General features: G+C 35.3%; 6 protein-coding genes across 9 annotated transcripts in view; 3 read left to right on the forward strand and 3 right to left on the reverse strand.

Moving 5' to 3' along the window:
- Positions 1–2,851, forward strand: part of LOC108561625 (hamartin) — a 5,516-nt gene extending 2,665 nt beyond the window's left edge. Inside the window, exons 11-15 of one of the 2 annotated variants that reach the window (XM_017919650.1) lie at positions 347–779; positions 836–1,647; positions 1,713–1,899; positions 1,965–2,389; positions 2,462–2,851. In XM_017919650.1, coding sequence (XP_017775139.1) covers positions 347–779; positions 836–1,647; positions 1,713–1,899; positions 1,965–2,389; positions 2,462–2,590 — 1,986 coding nt within the window. In that variant the 3' untranslated portion in view covers positions 2,591–2,851. The remainder of the gene's footprint in view (positions 1–346; positions 780–835; positions 1,648–1,712; positions 1,900–1,964; positions 2,390–2,461) is intronic. The other variant, XM_017919651.1, reaches the window with a different exon arrangement.
- Positions 2,852–3,104: 253 nt separating this feature from the next.
- Positions 3,105–3,829, reverse strand: LOC108561627 (60S ribosomal protein L36). Its single transcript, XM_017919652.1, has 2 exons — positions 3,743–3,829; positions 3,105–3,486 (listed from the first exon to the last, which is right to left on the reverse strand). The coding sequence occupies exon 2, from the start codon at positions 3,484–3,486 to the stop codon at positions 3,166–3,168; it is 321 nt and encodes a 106-aa protein (XP_017775141.1). The 5' UTR covers positions 3,743–3,829; the 3' UTR covers positions 3,105–3,165.
- A 494-nt stretch (positions 3,830–4,323) lies between these two features.
- LOC108561629 (putative serine protease K12H4.7) lies at positions 4,324–7,876 on the forward strand (the record flags this gene model as incomplete). The annotated part of the gene is given in 5 exon segments (XM_017919654.1): positions 4,324–4,496; positions 4,552–4,733; positions 4,786–5,021; positions 5,083–5,841; positions 7,677–7,876. Coding segments are annotated over 5 exon segments (1,454 nt in total), but the record flags the coding sequence as incomplete, so codon positions are not given.
- A 79-nt stretch (positions 7,877–7,955) lies between these two features.
- On the reverse strand, positions 7,956–9,548 carry LOC108561630. 3 transcript variants are annotated; one of them, XM_017919657.1, is made up of 2 exons: positions 9,471–9,548; positions 7,956–9,293 (listed from the first exon to the last, which is right to left on the reverse strand). In XM_017919657.1, the coding sequence occupies exon 2, from the start codon at positions 9,184–9,186 to the stop codon at positions 8,140–8,142; it is 1,047 nt and encodes a 348-aa protein (XP_017775146.1). In that variant the 5' UTR covers positions 9,187–9,293; positions 9,471–9,548; the 3' UTR covers positions 7,956–8,139. The 3 variants fall into 3 exon arrangements, with proteins under 3 accessions (XP_017775146.1, XP_017775145.1, XP_017775147.1); XM_017919656.1 differs by having other exon boundaries at positions 9,444–9,520; XM_017919658.1 differs by lacking the exon at positions 9,471–9,548 and adding an exon at positions 9,359–9,419.
- A 2,262-nt stretch (positions 9,549–11,810) lies between these two features.
- On the forward strand, positions 11,811–12,681 carry LOC108561618 (NADH dehydrogenase [ubiquinone] 1 alpha subcomplex assembly factor 3). The gene is made up of 4 exons (XM_017919641.1): positions 11,811–11,947; positions 11,999–12,125; positions 12,181–12,239; positions 12,294–12,681. The coding sequence occupies exons 1-4, from the start codon at positions 11,901–11,903 to the stop codon at positions 12,646–12,648; spliced, it is 588 nt and encodes a 195-aa protein (XP_017775130.1). The 5' UTR covers positions 11,811–11,900; the 3' UTR covers positions 12,649–12,681.
- Positions 12,682–12,716: 35 nt separating this feature from the next.
- On the reverse strand, positions 12,717–15,549 carry LOC108561631 (juvenile hormone epoxide hydrolase 1-like). Its single transcript, XM_017919659.1, has 3 exons — positions 15,266–15,549; positions 13,180–14,153; positions 12,717–13,068 (listed from the first exon to the last, which is right to left on the reverse strand). Exons 1-3 carry the CDS (start codon positions 15,443–15,445, stop codon positions 12,855–12,857), a joined length of 1,368 nt encoding a protein of 455 aa, XP_017775148.1. The 5' UTR covers positions 15,446–15,549; the 3' UTR covers positions 12,717–12,854.
- Positions 15,550–16,746: the final 1,197 nt, after the last annotated feature.

Consider the following 16,746-nt stretch of genomic DNA (forward strand, 5'->3'; position numbering starts at 1 on the left):
GTAGACAGCAACAGCAGCACATGCAGGGCACGACAGCGGTCCGAGCTTTGAACACATTTCGCAATCGCAGCTCTGCTACAACTACGCCAACGCACTCGCAACCTTCATCCCCGATGAGGAAGGATGTTGGAGGCAGCGGCGGCCAATCATCATCATTTCATTTCCCAGAAACCAATCGCAACCATGCATCAGCATTCTCTCACCACAAGCGCGAATCGCACTCTGGACAGCGTATCCAAAAACTCGTTCAAGATCGAACTCAAGTAAGGGAGAGTAGAATTTTGCTATCATTCAGGACTGCTGAAATTTTCGTACACTTCATCAATTTTTATATTTTCTGCTGTAGGTGGGTGAAGATTACAATAACAAACCTAGGCCGCATGCTTTGGCACCTACGAGCCCGTTACGTATAATCCCGCCCGGTAACAGTTCAAATGAGAACAGCGTTCCGAACAGCCCGTTGCCGATACAACGAATCGATTCACCTGTTTCGCAGGAAGACGAAGAAGTTTTAGCTATCGTAAGTCAATCTGAGTTACGCCACCCAGGTCTTCGACAGTGTGATAGCGTTATTCAAGATTCCGATAGAGCTGCTGAAGAAGATATAGCTGAGGAGCATGGTTCCCCTTGCACCTCGGGCGGGCTCCATCAGCCGAACATTAAGCAGATGAATAACTTTAGGCAAAACATGAACAGGTTAAGACACCACAGTCAGTGCGGATCTGATGGAGAACCGTTCGATTTACAAATGAGCGGCAGCAGCAGTACAGATAGTAACTGTAAGTTTTTATCAAATCCTTCACTATACATATACTATCAATTTGTTATCCTCAAGCTCTTCCAGTTAGTACGATCACAGTTCGCCGAGCAAATTCATGCCCAGAAATGAAAAAGGGTCTTGTCTCGTACAACAAGGAATTTCTGAATGAGAAGACAATGCTTGAAGAGTGCGACGACGACGAAGATCAGGAGCAGGAAAGATTCAATGGATCCGAATACGTAAGGAAGGAACTATCGTGCGCCGAAACTCAAACGGAAAACTTCTGGCCTATGCCATACGAACACCTGTTTCTGAGCGTCTTTCCTAACCACGATAATACAGAACCTAAGGTAACACCAGCACAGAGCCCAGCACCGAACACGGTGTTCAACCCTTCCACCATTTACGATATCATCGAAAAATACACCGAGGTCGGCGTACAGATCAACGAGAAGGATCCCATTAAGAGCTTGAAGGACCAGGTGCAATTGCTGTCGCAGCAGCTTCTGTTCGAACGCCATCGCCGAGAAACGCACGCCATAAAGAATCGTACTTTGTTCACTGAGGTGACCGTCAACCGGGTCAGCGACGAAAAGATATCCGCCCTAAGTGACCAAGTGAAAATGCAAGGGGAATACATAGAAACGCTAAGGAATGATCTAAATATTTGCAAAAAGGAAAAGATCGCCATCGAGAAAGAAGCGAAAGATGATATTAGGCGTATGGAAGAAAACTATAAAGATTTACAAAATAATTTCGAAACCTTCAAAGACAAGAACCACTATCTACAGCTCGAGCTGGAGGCGGAGAAGAACAAGCTTTCCGATAAGGATAAAAAATGGCAAATAGCTATGTCAGAAATATTCGATGCCCACGCCGAAGTTGCTGTAAGTTGTTACGTGGATAAATGAAATTTTGAATGATACATTTATTGTGTTTTTGTTAATTGCAGGTTGCCAAAGAGCAAGTAATAAAACTCGATAAGTGCCGATTCGAGTTAGAGAAGGTCAATAAGGAATTGCTGCTAGCCGGGGAATTGATATTGAAATACGAAGAACGACTCGGCGAATTGGACGTGCTGAGGAGATGCGAAGAGGAGCAGATCCATCTCACTGAAACTTACAATCATGAAATCGCAGGTGGGCGACATACAGTATTTTCTTTTTCATTCGAGGTTCTGACTTAATTTGTGTGATTTGGTTAGCGTTGCAACAGCAGTTGGAGTCCAAAAACCTGATTATCGAAGCGCACCGAAGTCGGATTTCAGAATTGGAACAAGCTATGTGTCACCATGGTGAAGCTGAAGCTATGTATAAGAAAACTTTCAACGACCTACGAGAGGAGTTCCATGAAAAGATAAAATCCGTGGAAAGCAAGTATAGAAGTCAGCTGTCTGTGAACCAAGCTTTGGAAGAGAAGATCTTCGATCTGTATCAGCAAGTGGAGTCGACTTGTCGCAGGGGTGTTCATTCGCCCGATACCAGCAGCTGCCATGAAGTCAATGCTACGATGACTGATCGTACAGGTACTGCACCAGGCCTGAGTCCGCACTCTTCTCCGCTCTCTGCTTCCTTAACATCTTCTGAAGGAAGTATGGCATTTGTACACAGTGAGATGAAAAATTTGCAGGTATTTAAATATCAATATCCCCAAATAGAAATATAAATTCTACTATTCGAATACTGAAATGATATGTTTTAGGTAATTATGGATCAGCGCGATACCGTAACTATAGTTCGCTCGAGCACAATTGAAAGTGACATAAGCCAAGAAGCACACTCGTCGACGACGACGTCACCGAGTATCGTGACATCTAATAAAAACGACTGATTTAATTCTATATTCAGCTATAAAATTCTAACAAAAATAAAATGAAAAAAAAAACATGTAACAATTTTTCTAATGTTAGACAAGTAAGCCTTAAGAGAAGTAACAGAAAATGTGAATTTTCTTCTGCTGACTGATTAAATTACCAAAATATTTTTTCAAATGTATCTCTAAATTTATTCAAGATCATGTGTAGATTATCAGCAGCTCCAAGTTTCTGTTCTCTTACAATTGAATCTTTGAAATATACGTGTAATTATGTCAGAGGTGAATATCAAACAATCCAATAAACAAACCTCAGTTGTTTGCATGTATATATATAAACAAATGATTGATTATTAAAAAAAATAAAGAAAGAGTAAGCTGCATGTTATACAAGCTAATGTTGCAATCAAAAAATCTAAATTCATTAAATGAGTTCACTGTATGCACTGCTTCCTTTGTTTATAAAAGCTTACTTCTACTTTATTAATATGGAAATGAATGAATGAAGGGAATGTAAATTGAAAATAGAACCTTTGTGGAATATATCAATATTTTATTATTCAAAAAAATTAAAAGTACTGTATTTGTTTACATTACTTAGCGTGAGCTTGAGCCTTACGCATTTGGGTCAAGATGTTGGAGAGCTCTTCACGCTTCCTCTTGGCGCGGATGTGGGTGCCCAAACGGCGCTTCAAGAACTTAAGAGCCCTCTTATCCTTGGACACCTTCAACAATTCCATGGCGCGCTTCTCATATGGGGCATGTCCACATACCTCACGGATCAAGTCACGCACAAATTTGGTGTGCTTGGTCAAAACACCCTTGCTTCTTGAGGGCCTGTTCTTGTTGCCTATCAACTTTGTGGTTTTGTGACCCTTGTTAAGGCCAATGGCCATATCGTACCTTGGAGCCATCTAAAAAAATAAGTAAAAATATATTATATTACTTCATCATTTCCCAATTGCATTTTAAATATATAAAGCGTGACAAAAAATGTGCAGAAATACACTTGGAAAACATTGCGAAATGTGAGGTTATGTACGGAACATAACTCAGTATATTTCTCAAAATACAACTTAAACATTCAATGCAGTTTATAAATATTGTGTTAGATTATATTAACGTTGCAAATATTGGAGTGTGTAAATTGTTAACAAAAATTGTACTTACATTTATGAAATATTTTGTTTAACAGAAACTCGCGTGTTCTGTTTAGCAGCCCACGAAATAAAAGGAAGATGGCAGAGTCGTTTCCGGTAACTGTCAAAGATTTCAGAAAGCGCCATCTTCATTGGAACTACAAATGAGCGCGAAGTTTAAATTTAAAATTTAAACAAAAATTCAAAATAGCATAATTGAAATCGATTTTCATTAAATTCAAATTGATTGCAACAACCTTAAAATTACTGAAACATTTATAGATAGAAAAGTATGAATTTTTTTTTTTTTTTGCAAAGGGCTATTTTATTAAAGGTCTTTCCGCCCTTTACATATATTTGATGAATAACAATGTAAAATATATAATCAACATTTTAATTTCACATTATTGTTATTAAACCTTCAGTTCATTTTTGATTATACAATTGAGTTTAATTGCGTTTAAACTAATAATGCTATTTCTTATTGTTTGTGGTGCATATTGTCAGTTCAAAGGTTGCGCAGATAAAATGGTATTAAATAAGCGCTGCTGAGTAAACGAGTTTCAGTTCGTTGCTGGACAATGCGGAGTGTAATTGTGTATTTCTTCTTGTGCTTTGGTTTGTGCAGTGTTGTGCATTCCTGGAAGTTTTTCCACAAAGGAAGAAAAGTGGGCGGAAATTTGGGATTACTCGATAAGGAAAATGTTGGTAAAAACATATCGGAAGAATGGTTCGATCAACTTCTTGATCATTTTTCACCTGGAGATATAAGAACATGGAATCAGGTAATGTTATGTGGGTGATATGATGATGGAGATTGTAACGCTGTTTTTTTTTTAGAGATTCTACGTGAACGATGAATATTACACTGGAAAAGGACCAGTTTTCTTGATGATCGGTGGCGAAGGGGCGGCTACTAATACCTGGATGACCAAAGGAACATGGATTGATTACGCTCGTCGCTTCGGGGCTTTATGTTTTCAACTGGAACATAGATATTATGGAAAAAGTCATCCAACTAGGTATTATTTATAGATGCAATTATGAGTTTGTTTAATGAGCATATACTTTCAGTGATTTGAGTACAAAGAATCTACAATATCTGACTAGTCAGCAAGCTTTAGCCGATCTTGCATATTTCATATCATCGATGAATATTAAATATAACATGACCGAAGACGTGAAATGGATCGCCTTTGGCGGATCGTATCCAGGTTCTTTGGCTGCATGGCTTAGGTACAAATATCCGCACTTGGTGCATGGAGCTATGTCGGCCAGCGGTCCTCTTTTAGCACAAGTTGATTTTAAAGGTAACTAACTGTTGCTAATACAATTAATGTATCTGTACTAAACACTATAGTTTTTGTTTAGATTACTTCAGGGTGGTCGATGAGGCATTGCTTTCGTACAGCGAGGAATGCTTGAACGCTGTAAAGGTTGGAACGTCTCAGATTTACACTTTGCTGCGTCATATGGTTGGTCAGAGGAACATCAACGAGAAATTCAATCTGTGCGATCCAATCGAAAAGTCAATTGAAAATAAGAAGGATGTTTCCAACTTCTTTGAAACTTTGTCCGGTAATTTTGCTGGTATTGTTCAATACAACAAAGACAACAGAATGAGTAAAGATGGAATGCAGAATATTACCATCGACACGCTATGCGATATAATGACGAACGAGTCGATCGGTATGCCTGTGGCCAGATTGGGTGAAGTCAATCGTCTGATGTTGAGAGCGACAAAACAAACCTGCTTGGATTACAAATACGATAAGATGATTCAAACTATGAGGAATATAAGTTGGGATAGCGAAACAGCTGAAGGCGCAAGGCAATGGACTTATCAGACCTGCACCGAGTTCGGCTTTTACCAGTCGTCCTCCCACATTCCGCAAATTTTTGGCGACGCTTTTCCGGTAGAGTTTTACATCCAACAGTGTATCGATGTCTTCGGATCGAAATATAATGAAAATTTCGTGAATCGCGCGATCGATAGGACCAATGTAATCTACGGGGCTTTGGACCTCGACGTCAGCAACGTAGTATTCGTACATGGTTCCATCGATCCATGGCACGCATTGGGAATTACGAAAACGACGAATCAAGCATCCCCTGCAATTTATATCGAAGGTAATAACTTATTAAAATTAAACATTTAAAACTTGCTTGCAACTTTATTTGTATTAAGAACATTCAAGGTTTGTATTCGAAATTAATGGGTAAAATTATTAATAATATCATATTATAAAGTTTTTCTTAGATTGTTAAAGGTACTGTCCAATGTCCGAAGTTCATTCAAAGTTTTGGAGGCTTTGCTCTTCTTGGTTGCAGGTGCTACCTTCCACTTGGCCTGTCCAACCAGCTGCGGTTTTAACTGTTGCTTATTGTTTTTCTTCTTCTGAGATTTTTTCGACGCAGGCACCAACACCATTTCCTCAACCGGCTTCCTAATTAATGGAATTAATTTTGGTTGTGGTATTAATTTGTGATCACCGACTGCCTTGATCGGTGTGATTTCATTTTTGAAATTCTCTTTCATCATTTCCTTGAACAGGGAACTGTTTCCCTTGGATTTCGTTTTCTTCTTGGATTTCGATTTGCATACTTCTGGAGTTGATGTGATTAACCTATCTTTATTATTAGATAAATTACTGATTTCAGTAGATTTGTTCGTTGCTTCTTCATCTTGCTGCGATAATTGCGTGGATACGCTCCTGCAATTGTACGTTTCAATTGTTGCCTCGATGGCCGCAAGAATCTGCTCATTGACATCTCCAGATACGCAAATCGTGCCGAGTCCATATTTAAACTCGGTGCACTTTGATTTGGTTTGCACTCTGATCTCGGTGTTGTCCTCCTCGAAGCTATTCAACGTACTGTATCCGCTATCGATGCCTCTGTGTTTGGAGTCTTCGATTCCGACCCGATGTAGATCTAGAAGTTTCTCGTATTTGTCTACAAGATCTTTATACATATTGATCTCGGGTTTCGGTGGATCCGACGTGAAATTAATGTTAATAAAAAAGCTATCATCTTCTTCTAACTCTTGGTAAACGCTCGGTAAATCGTTTATACGACACGTGCATGCTGAATTGTTAATCGTTGGATTTAATTTATCGTGTGCGTGATTTTCGTTATTCGCATAACACAATTGATCTTCTAAATCCTTGACTTTCTGACGCAATTCCTGTATGCATTTCTCTAAGAATTCCGTTCGTTCCTGACTCTCCATCAACTTATTTTGACTCTGATTTAACTGTTCCAAGAGTTCCGTGCAGTTATTTTCTAACGATTTGTCCCTCACCGGACTGTTTCGTCTGCTCGCGGGTGGTGACACTTCTTGAAGCTTCTCCATTTTCTTGATTTTAATTTTCCTATTCAAATCCATCGTCTGCTCCACAATCTTCGCTTTGTAAAGCGTACAGCTGATCTCCAGTTCTTCAATGTTCTCCATTAACATTTGTATAGACGCCTTGTCGTTCTTGTTTTGCGTCATTAATTTGCGATTCTCCCTTTCCAAATCCTTGATGTTATCTTCAATTTCCTCGTATTTTTTTAATAATGACTCGTTTACCTCGTGCAGCTCTGTCATCTGCTTCGAAAGATTCGCAACTTCCAAGAGTCTCTCGTGCAAGCGGTCTTCGTAATTGTTCAAACGTCTTTGCAACTTACTGTTCTCATCCAATAACATTTTCTCACTGTCCCTTTTCATACAATTATCCGCCTCACTAATGAAATATTCAACGCCCGCATGAACGTAATGAAAATCGCCATTATCTTGCATCGAATATGAATCCATTTTGTATTAATAAACAATTAACGATAATTCAATAAAATAACGAACGTACTTTTAACTTTAAAACATCAAATTAAGAGTAAAACAAACACTCACACTTTAAAAAAATTCTATCGTCGCATTTCTACGTGCTTTTTTTTATTCAAAATTTTTGTTCTTTTGATTTCAGGTACTGCACACTGCGCCAATATGTATCCCGAACGCGAAGAAGACTTGCCCCAACTGAAAGCGGCCCGACAACAAATCGCCAAATTTATTAATTCTTGGATTTGATCGTAGATAACTCATATTTTTATAAGAATCTATTTTAGGTTTTTCATCAACTTTTTACTCTTTTTACAATAAAAACACTTTGATTTACGATAAAAATACGTTTCAAATGAATTTACGAATGCAAATATTTTGAAAACAGTGCAGATCATTCATTTTCTCACCATTAAAATTCTTGATTGGATATTTGGATTATTTTTTTTTGGAATAATGATTAAAGATAGCTGTTATTTAAATGATGTCAATTTATCACATAATAATCACACATTTCAATGACATTGTCAAATATTTACATTAATTATAAAATATATACAATATTAGTTGATCAAGTTATTTGGATGATAAGAAACAAATTAAATTTATTATTTTTTCTTTACATTTTTGGTAGGGTACAGAACTGCTTTAATATTTCTTGCGATACAATTAGTTATGGGCAGCAGTGTCATAACTATCTGCGTCGGGCGAATAACTGGATTCACTTGCCGGAGGAAAGCCCGCAGTACTCTGAGAAATTTGTGCTTCGTGCACAAGTTCGCCAGATTCTCGCGACGAGCAGTCTCTTTGAGGATTGAATCCGTTTGCACCGCTTTTTCGCATGTGGTCTTCCTTTCCTCATCTCCATACAAAATAAGCTGCTTCTTCGGCGGTGTTGACATATAATCAACTCCGTTGAAAAAGCAATCAACAGATTCCAACACGCTGTCATCCTCTTCAATATAATCTAACATAGTCAGATGTTCCTTGCAGTTGCATATGGAGGTTTTGGACATTGCGCTAACATTCGATAATTCCATGGCGCTTAGTTGATCCTCCAAAGCTTTATATTTGATTAATATGTTCTTAAGATCTGTTTCCAAATGCTCGATTATATTTTTGTACTCGTCAACAACCTCAGATCGTACATAATCGTCAAGATTGATGTTGCATGGACGTACAACTTCCACAACTTTCTCCTCGTACACAACTTTGATTTCGGACTTCCTAAGCTTTTCATGCAATATGCTTATTTTCGCTTTATAATTCTCGGACAGCATCTCCAAATTTCGAATGTTGTTTTTCAGATTCACGATGTCTTTGTTCTTGTTTTTATTTTCAACGTTCAATTCTTCGTTTATCTCCTGCAGACTCCGGCAATTATTTTCCAACTGGTCGCAATCCCTCCATTGCATTTCGTTTATTTGCTGCAGAGACACCGATTGCTTGGTGAGCATCGTTATTTTCATGTCTTTGTCGAGGAGTTTATCTTCGTATGTTTGCAATTTCAAAAGCAGATTCTCGTTTCTTTCCAAAAGCAAATTCCCAATTTCCGCAGCAATCTCGATATACGATACTCCCTCGTCGAGGCGTTTAGTTAAATATTTATCCAATGTTATGTCATCATTGTATACCGAAGTTTCCATTGAATACATATCACTTCGCTCTTGAACTCTTCACTATTAATAACAGAACTTTATAGCAACATCATCTAAATATCATTTGGAATTCCCAAGACGACCAGCTTTGAGGTTTGCATTTCCTACAACAAAAATTGTGTTTAATACAAACATTTACAAATACATTTTGATTGTTCGAAGTAAGAACTTTTATGTTAATCAATTTGCGATGCGGACAACAATTGATGATTCGAATTAAATGATTGACAAAATTAGACACTAATACAACGCACCCACGCAATTGTGACACCAATACACACCAACAAAAAACCTCTTGGGAAACAAAACAACCGCAGTTGCTAATATTAAAATAAACAGATTGTAAATATACTTTACAACAAAACACAAAATAAGTAAAACCGTCTGCATTTCAGATAAAAAAAAACAAATTTAATTTGAAAAAATATCAAAAATATATTTTATAAAATCGATAGTTCATTTTTTAAAGAGAAATGCTTGCACATCTTTTCACAAATAAATTCATATAAAGTATTAGAATATTTACAGCATTGTTTTATTAGTAAAATGACTAATTTTACTAAATTTGTAAATGTTTGAATGCGCTCTGAATACATCTAAAAAAAAAATATAATTAAATATTATTAAACGAGTAAAAACATTTTAAATTTATTTTTATTAAAGGAGTTGTTAAAGTGAATAATAGAAAATTGGAGAATATAAAGATAAAATAAATGCATCTTAATTGTCTACGGTTAAATTAAACTATATAAAAAAAAGAAAAGTTATGATACAAGTAAATGTACAATGTCAAATATATAAAAGTAAAACATTTAGTATTAGTGTAACCATAATTTTGTGATAAAAATTAAGCATTTGAGTTTTCTTCAATATTCTCCGGTGCAGATTTGAACAGTGTATTGTATAAGAAGGACATGATCTTCTTCGCCGGCCTAAGCACTGGATCAACACATCTAGCAATAGTTGGAAGTATATCAAGATTAAAACTACTGCTGTGCAGGTGACTGAAGCTTGTAGTCATAAAGTGTAAGTATCCCGAGAATTCTTGACTGCTCGACTGATTACTGCAATTTTTCTTTTTCGGCGTCGAAGTGCCTTTTACGCCACGTAAAAATGATTTTAACGAATCGCAATCATCAATTGCAAGCACCAGCAATTCATTGCTATCGTTGCATTGAAAATCTTTCGTCAATTTAATTTGTCTGTTCAATTTATCTTCGTACATTTTCATAACTTCGATTAATTTTTTATTCATGAAAATAACTTTGGCACTGAATTCCTCCATAGTATCGCGGCTCTCTTCTAAATTCTGGATAACAGCATCTATGTCTGCGGTCAAATTTTGATTATCCTCCTGCACTTTTACTTCCAATGTTTCATTCTTGAATTCTAACTTGGTCCTGCACTTCTTATTCGGGTTATTCTTTTCGGTTATCGACTCTTCGGCAATTTCGGTCGACTCATGTATATTTTGATTTAGAGGATTTTCTGAAATCGACACCATCGAAATCGATTTTATTGATTTGTTGAGGTTTATTTTCAGTTTGGAAATATACGTAGAAACTGACTTTATGAACTTGTAGCCGCGTCTCACATACTTTTTGTTGCACTTGCGATTCTCGTACACAACGTTTGACAAAGAATTTTCCATAGTTACTCTTCGCTGTTCTTTGCGAACTGATGACTGATGGCTAAGAAAAGTTGCAAACTAAAATTGTTATCTTTCCCCACCACTCGAAATGCAACAGCGGCCATTTGAAAAGGGTCTTTTAATTGCTCCCCACTTTTTGGAAAAGACATTGTAGAATTTAATAGTGAATATTTTTCTTAGAATTCGAGAAAGTGATTTTTGCAAAATATATTTTAAGCCAACAAAAAAAAATTATAATGTTAATAATAATAATTTATTGCTATTAATAATTTTAGATATTTTAAATATCTTTTCTTTTTCGCTCATTATAACATTATTATTATAAGTGAGTTTCTTAAGTTTGTACAGTACAGTAAAACCTCGTTTAACGAACACCTCACATAACGAGCATTTCGTTTAACGAGCAACACAAAATGAAATGCTATACGATAATGCGTAATTACATTACTTTATAAGCGGAAAATTGTTTCACTATACGAGAAAAAATCCGAAAATTTTGGAATGGATAATGTTCGTTAAGCGAGATTCCACTGTATATATTTATTGATTATAGACTTTGATCGAGTGTTCTTGAATCGAAAGGACGTATAATTAAACATTAATTGGCCAAAATTACAACCAAAGGGCTAGCGATCAAAGTCTTTCTGGCCTTATTTTTTCATTAAATAAGTTTCACAAACTATTTGTTCGATTGTTTGATTTTGAACTTGAAATATTGCTTTATTTAATGTCTACATACAATTTTAATTATAATATTAATTATTGCAACAATAAAGCACAAAATTATTTAAATGTTATCCCGTATCGTAAAAGTCAACGTAGGGTATAGTTTATATTTATTTATTCAAATTAACTTTTTTATAAAGTCATAAAGTTTAAGAGAAAAGAATTTCATAAGTTTAAATTTGTTTTGAAAAGTTTTCCTCAAAACATGACAAGTTGCATATATAAGTTACTGTGATCCCTTTAGTTTTCAGAGCCATCTAACATCTTGTATTCACGACAGAAAATGTCACCTAACCTATAGTAACATGAAAATACTGAGAAAAATAATTTCAAAATGTTGAGTTCAGTAAGAAATTGTTTAAAAGCAGCGCATCTGAAAAGGTAGATTAATCTTATTCGAATGGAACATTAATGTTCTTATGCTTAATACAGTTTCAGGAATTTTTCTCTGAGTTCAAGTGTAAATGGAGCAAGAACCTACGATGGTGAGGGCAAAACTTCAGTGCACATATTGAATAACGACAATGAATTAGGTTTAATGATAAATGGTGTTAGCCAGGTAAAACAGATTAATTAAATGATTTAAACTATTGACAGTAGCTAAATGATTGTAGGTGGGTTTCAGATTGAATAACAATATGACAGTGTTAGGCCCAATGGCTATATTTGCTAGGTAACTGTATGAAAACTATAGTAAACAATATTCAAGAACAGATTCTTTCTGCAGGTCTGTATTGTCATGGAACATCAATTCAGTTGATGACATCACAGAGGAGTCTCTGAGTTTGTTCACAACATTAGAACCAAAACTGGACATAATTGTGATAGGTATTGGAGACAAACCAGATAACTTGAACTTTTACAAGAGGTTGGTCCCCATACTTAGGAAGCACAGGCTCAGCGTAGAGATATTACCCACTGAACAAGCATGCTCCACATTCAATTTCCTAAATTCAGAGAGCAGGCATGTGGCTGGTGCTATGATTCCTCCATACACATTGAGGACGACGGATGATGATACGTTACTTTCAAAGTTGCGTTACCAGAACCTCTATGAAATGAATGATATAAAATTTTTGTAAATTAAAATATATATATTTATAGGTAATTGAAAATGTAGCTATTAAATTAAAAAGAAAATTACATTTAGTTTTGATTTATTAAAAAATATTTTATTAATTTGCTGTTATTGTAATGACAAATTTAACATATCTTAGAATTATACAATTTTACGAAAAAAAAATAAACAAGTAATGCAAGTAGAAACAATGGCAAACTCATCAAATTGTTATTTTGAAGAATTGCTCTGTTCCATTTTCATGACGGCGGTGAAGATGTCTTTGGTTAATGAGGTGGGTTCTTCGAAGGCAATGAAATGACCACCGAAGTCGTAATCAGTGAGTTGAACAAGGTTGGTGTATTTGTCTTTCAGAATCCATTCGGGTTGAATACCCAATTCGTATTGGTACCTTGCGCATGCAGCTGGAACAGTGATTGGAGCCCTAGAATCATAATTGTTATTGTTAAGCTTTGTTTCTTTGAAAAACAACATTTTACGAATTCATGGTAGGTCATTTAAAATGTATTTATTAAAGTTTTAGTAGTAAACTTGCCTTGCAATCCCTGATTGTGATTGAAGTATGTTGAAGGATTCTGAGTATAGACGCATCGAAGTGGTGATGGTTTTCGTGACCCAATAGATCATGACGTTGTCGAGGAGATCATCGTAGTTGTACTTCTTATTTAGCCCGGCGTCTGGAAGGTCCTTCCAATGGGGATTCGTCCACGTGGAGAACTTCTCGAGAATGTAGGCTGCCAGACCGGCCGGGGAATCTGTCAGACCGACTCCTAGAGTATCCGGCTTTGTGGATTGCAGATGCATGTACCCGAATTCGAGCATCAAATTGTAAAAGTATTTGCTCAGCGGATAGTTTTTCTCCACCTCCTTCTCAGTCATAAACAAACTGGGACAAAAGCTTCCTGCCGTGTGTTTAAAGAACGACAGAGGCGTATTCACAAAGCACATATTCGAATGCATGCCTCGCACATGGCGTGGATAGAGTGTAGCCATGTGAGTGACGATGACACCTCCCCAGTCACCTCCTTGCACGTAGAATGAGTCGAAGCCCAGTCGAATCATCAGGTTCTTGAAGATGACGGCCATCTCCATCGCACCCAGACCCATCTTCGACGGAGCCTGCGAGAATCCGTAACCAGGCAAAGAAGCTGCGATCACCTCGAACGCGAAATCAGCTCCTTCTTGCTTCTGCGTCAGCATCGGCAGAATCCGGTGGAACTCTTTCACGGAGCCCGGCCATCCGTGCAGAATTAGCAACGGCAGAGTTTTAACATTCTTATCTGCTGGTTTTACATGAATGTAATGGATTTTCAGACCCTGGATTTCTGTCTTGAACTGCGGAAATTTGTTCAGTATGACTTCGCGTTCCTTCCATTTGTAATCCTTTTCCCAATAGTTCAAAATCTCTTCAAGATGATTGGAATGGATACCGTAGTCTTGGTTCGCACCCTCCAGTGATTGAGTTATTTTCCTATGGTTAGCCAATCTATTCTTCAGATCAATCAAAACCTACAACAATAAAATTCAATCCATTTTAAACATATCAGAATTGTTAATATATTAATTATACAAAGATCATTCAAATACGCCACTTACCAATAACACAACGATATGTATAATTTTTCACAGATAAAAAAAAAACTTGTCTACTCCTCGGCTTAATCAGTACAAACTAATTTATTTAGAAACCAAGGAAACGTAATACAAAATATTTATACTAAACGTCCGAATAGTCTATTAATATAAAAAAATAAAATAAATTCTTGATTCTTAAAAATCTGATGATATCACAATTAATTACTTCACTAATAATTTAAAAGAGACTTTATACATTTCGATATTAGCGGAGATAATAATTTAAAATCAATATATTCTATTTAATTTCGTTTCGATAACTTTAAAATTGACCCTTATAGATAAATTATATCAGATAATCAAGAAACAACAGATTGTTTTATTTTATCAATTAATAACGTAAATATACATACATTACAAGGCTACTTCTCAGAACAACATTATGAATGCACAGGGACATTCTATTATTAATTTAATAAAAAACCATGACAACACATCATTTATTTAATTATACTCACGCAAATTTGCCATAGCCATCTATTTGCAAATGCAAACTTCGTATACGAACAAATTATACTAAAAAATTATTCTCTTAGTTACTATTAAAAAAGGATACTACAAATATTTAAATATTGATTATTCATATTCTTTGTCATTTGATATAAATATATCCTGTCTTAATTTAAAACGAAAACAAGATTATGTGACTATAATTTTATCTATTTAGATTTGATGCAATTCTTATACAATTTTGTTGTGTATAGGATTCTGATAAGATTTGCTAGTTGAAATTGGATTCAATATTTATTTTCCGTTAAATTTACCATGTTTAAATTTTAACGTTTTACAGCTAAAATGTATGGATTCATAAAAAAATCTTGTCTATCAAAAAAAGAAATATTTCTTTACAATATACTTTTATTGAGCAGATAAACAATTAGTCGGAATATACGGTAGGTAATTGTTGTGTAAAAGCATTCACGCGATGAGAATTTTAAGCGGTCTTTATTTATTAATTGCGTTATATTGAATGAATTCGACCTTACCTCATCGTCCACATCTATTTTGAAAGGTACCACAGCACGGCTGTCGGCTTTCGGAGACCCTGGGCCCCAATAGGGCTCATCCAAATTGGGAACAGGTGCATTTTGGAAGAGTCTGTTAAACTTGATGCCTCCGTAGACGATGGCCACGATGAGAGCAAATGCAGTTACCTTGAAGGCCATAACGCGCGGTGGATTGAAAAGACTGAATGGTGAATCCAATTCGTCGGTCGTCGCGACTCTGTCGGCAACGTGAGTCGCTATCAGAGTAAATAATACAACTCCTGATCGTGTTGCGCAATGCAAAAACCGTGCACTTGGCTATGTGGAAGTGGTTTAGATCAAAATTAAATACTACTTGATTACACGAATTCCAAGTTTGTTTATTCTTTCAATAAACAAATTCCGGTATTATATGCGCACTTTACACACTTTAATTAAGAAATTATATAAATAAAGATTGCATATTTTCTTAATTGAAATAATCGCTGATACGTAACAAAAAAACACAAAAATACAGCCAAAAATATAAAACAAACATAACTATAATTTAAAAAAAATTAATTGGTTTCTTTGTTTCAAACATTTCAGCTGCAAGGTCAAGCGTTTTAATCTCCAATTTAAGAAATGAGCACAGTTTTATCGATGAATTAATGCATTGATCATCACATTTTAATAGTTTCTTGGTTCCAAACATTTCATTTTTAATCTTGAGTAAAACGATTAACAGCATAGTTATGAAATATATACTGTAATACCTCTTAAAGATCGGTATCGCAAATCTGTTTGAAACCGGACTAATCGACTGAATTTTATGTATAATTTTTCTTGATTTTTTTCAAATCAAAGTATATTTAATCCGGACTGTTCGAAGCCGGATAATGCTGTATATTGGGATAGTCTTATAATTATCAAAGTAAAAAGAATAGTTGTTTCTCAATAAATTAATGCAAACGTCTTTGAGATTATAAAAATGTAAAATCTTTAAAATTCTCTTTCAACATTATTTATGATTACTTTTTCATGTTTTGCATTTCCTACATTAACTGCAATTATCATTAACAATTTTGACGTTTTTTTGGTCAACTTTACAACAAATTTTCAAAGTTATTCCTTTTTTTTTATAGAATTCTTCTCATAAACCTCATAAATAAGCCGCTCAATTTGCTTTGCAAACACATATCGATTAAGACTTAATCGTTGAAAGATTTTGCAAGTTTTATAAATATTTATCCATTTATGAATTCTTTATTATTTCATTCTCATTTTTTCTTTCAATTTTCTTAATGAATTTCAATGTTAATATGAAATCGAAGAAAGTTCGAAATTCTTGCTAGTTCTTGCTCTGGTTCTCGGAAAACATTTTTTTTCATTTGGAAAATACAAAGGGAAATATGTATATATTCAAATGTAATTTGTCCGTACTAAAAATTTAATATTTTGTAAGAGAAAATTCATTTGAAGTTCTGTGAATTTAATATTTC

This window comes from Nicrophorus vespilloides, unplaced genomic scaffold, assembly GCF_001412225.1.
Source record: "Nicrophorus vespilloides isolate i.1.1-1 unplaced genomic scaffold, Nicve_v1.0, whole genome shotgun sequence".
Taxonomy (NCBI): Eukaryota; Metazoa; Arthropoda; class Insecta; order Coleoptera; family Silphidae; genus Nicrophorus; species Nicrophorus vespilloides.

What these genes read in the sequence shown, in the direction of transcription:
- LOC108561630 (XM_017919657.1), bottom strand. Translation starts at nt 9,186, where the DNA reads ATGTATTCAATGGAAACTTCGGTATACAATGATGACATAACATTGGAT.
- LOC108561627 (XM_017919652.1), bottom strand. Translation starts at nt 3,486, where the DNA reads ATGGCTCCAAGGTACGATATGGCCATTGGCCTTAACAAGGGTCACAAA.
- LOC108561618 (XM_017919641.1), top strand. Translation starts at nt 11,901, where the DNA reads ATGTTGAGTTCAGTAAGAAATTGTTTAAAAGCAGCGCATCTGAAAAG. An exon ending in AAAGCAGCGCATCTGAAAAG is followed by an intron (nt 11,948 to 11,998) that starts GTAGATTAATCT and finishes TGCTTAATACAG; the next exon opens with TTTCAGGAATTTTTCTCTGA. An exon ending in CCAATGGCTATATTTGCTAG is followed by an intron (nt 12,240 to 12,293) that starts GTAACTGTATGA and finishes TTCTTTCTGCAG; the next exon opens with GTCTGTATTGTCATGGAACA.
- LOC108561631 (XM_017919659.1), bottom strand. Translation starts at nt 15,445, where the DNA reads ATGGCCTTCAAGGTAACTGCATTTGCTCTCATCGTGGCCATCGTCTAC. An exon ending in AAATAGATGTGGACGATGAG is followed by an intron (nt 14,154 to 15,265) that starts GTAAGGTCGAAT and finishes TTATTGTTGTAG; the next exon opens with GTTTTGATTGATCTGAAGAA. An exon ending in TCACAATCAGGGATTGCAAG is followed by an intron (nt 13,069 to 13,179) that starts GCAAGTTTACTA and finishes TTATGATTCTAG; the next exon opens with GGCTCCAATCACTGTTCCAG.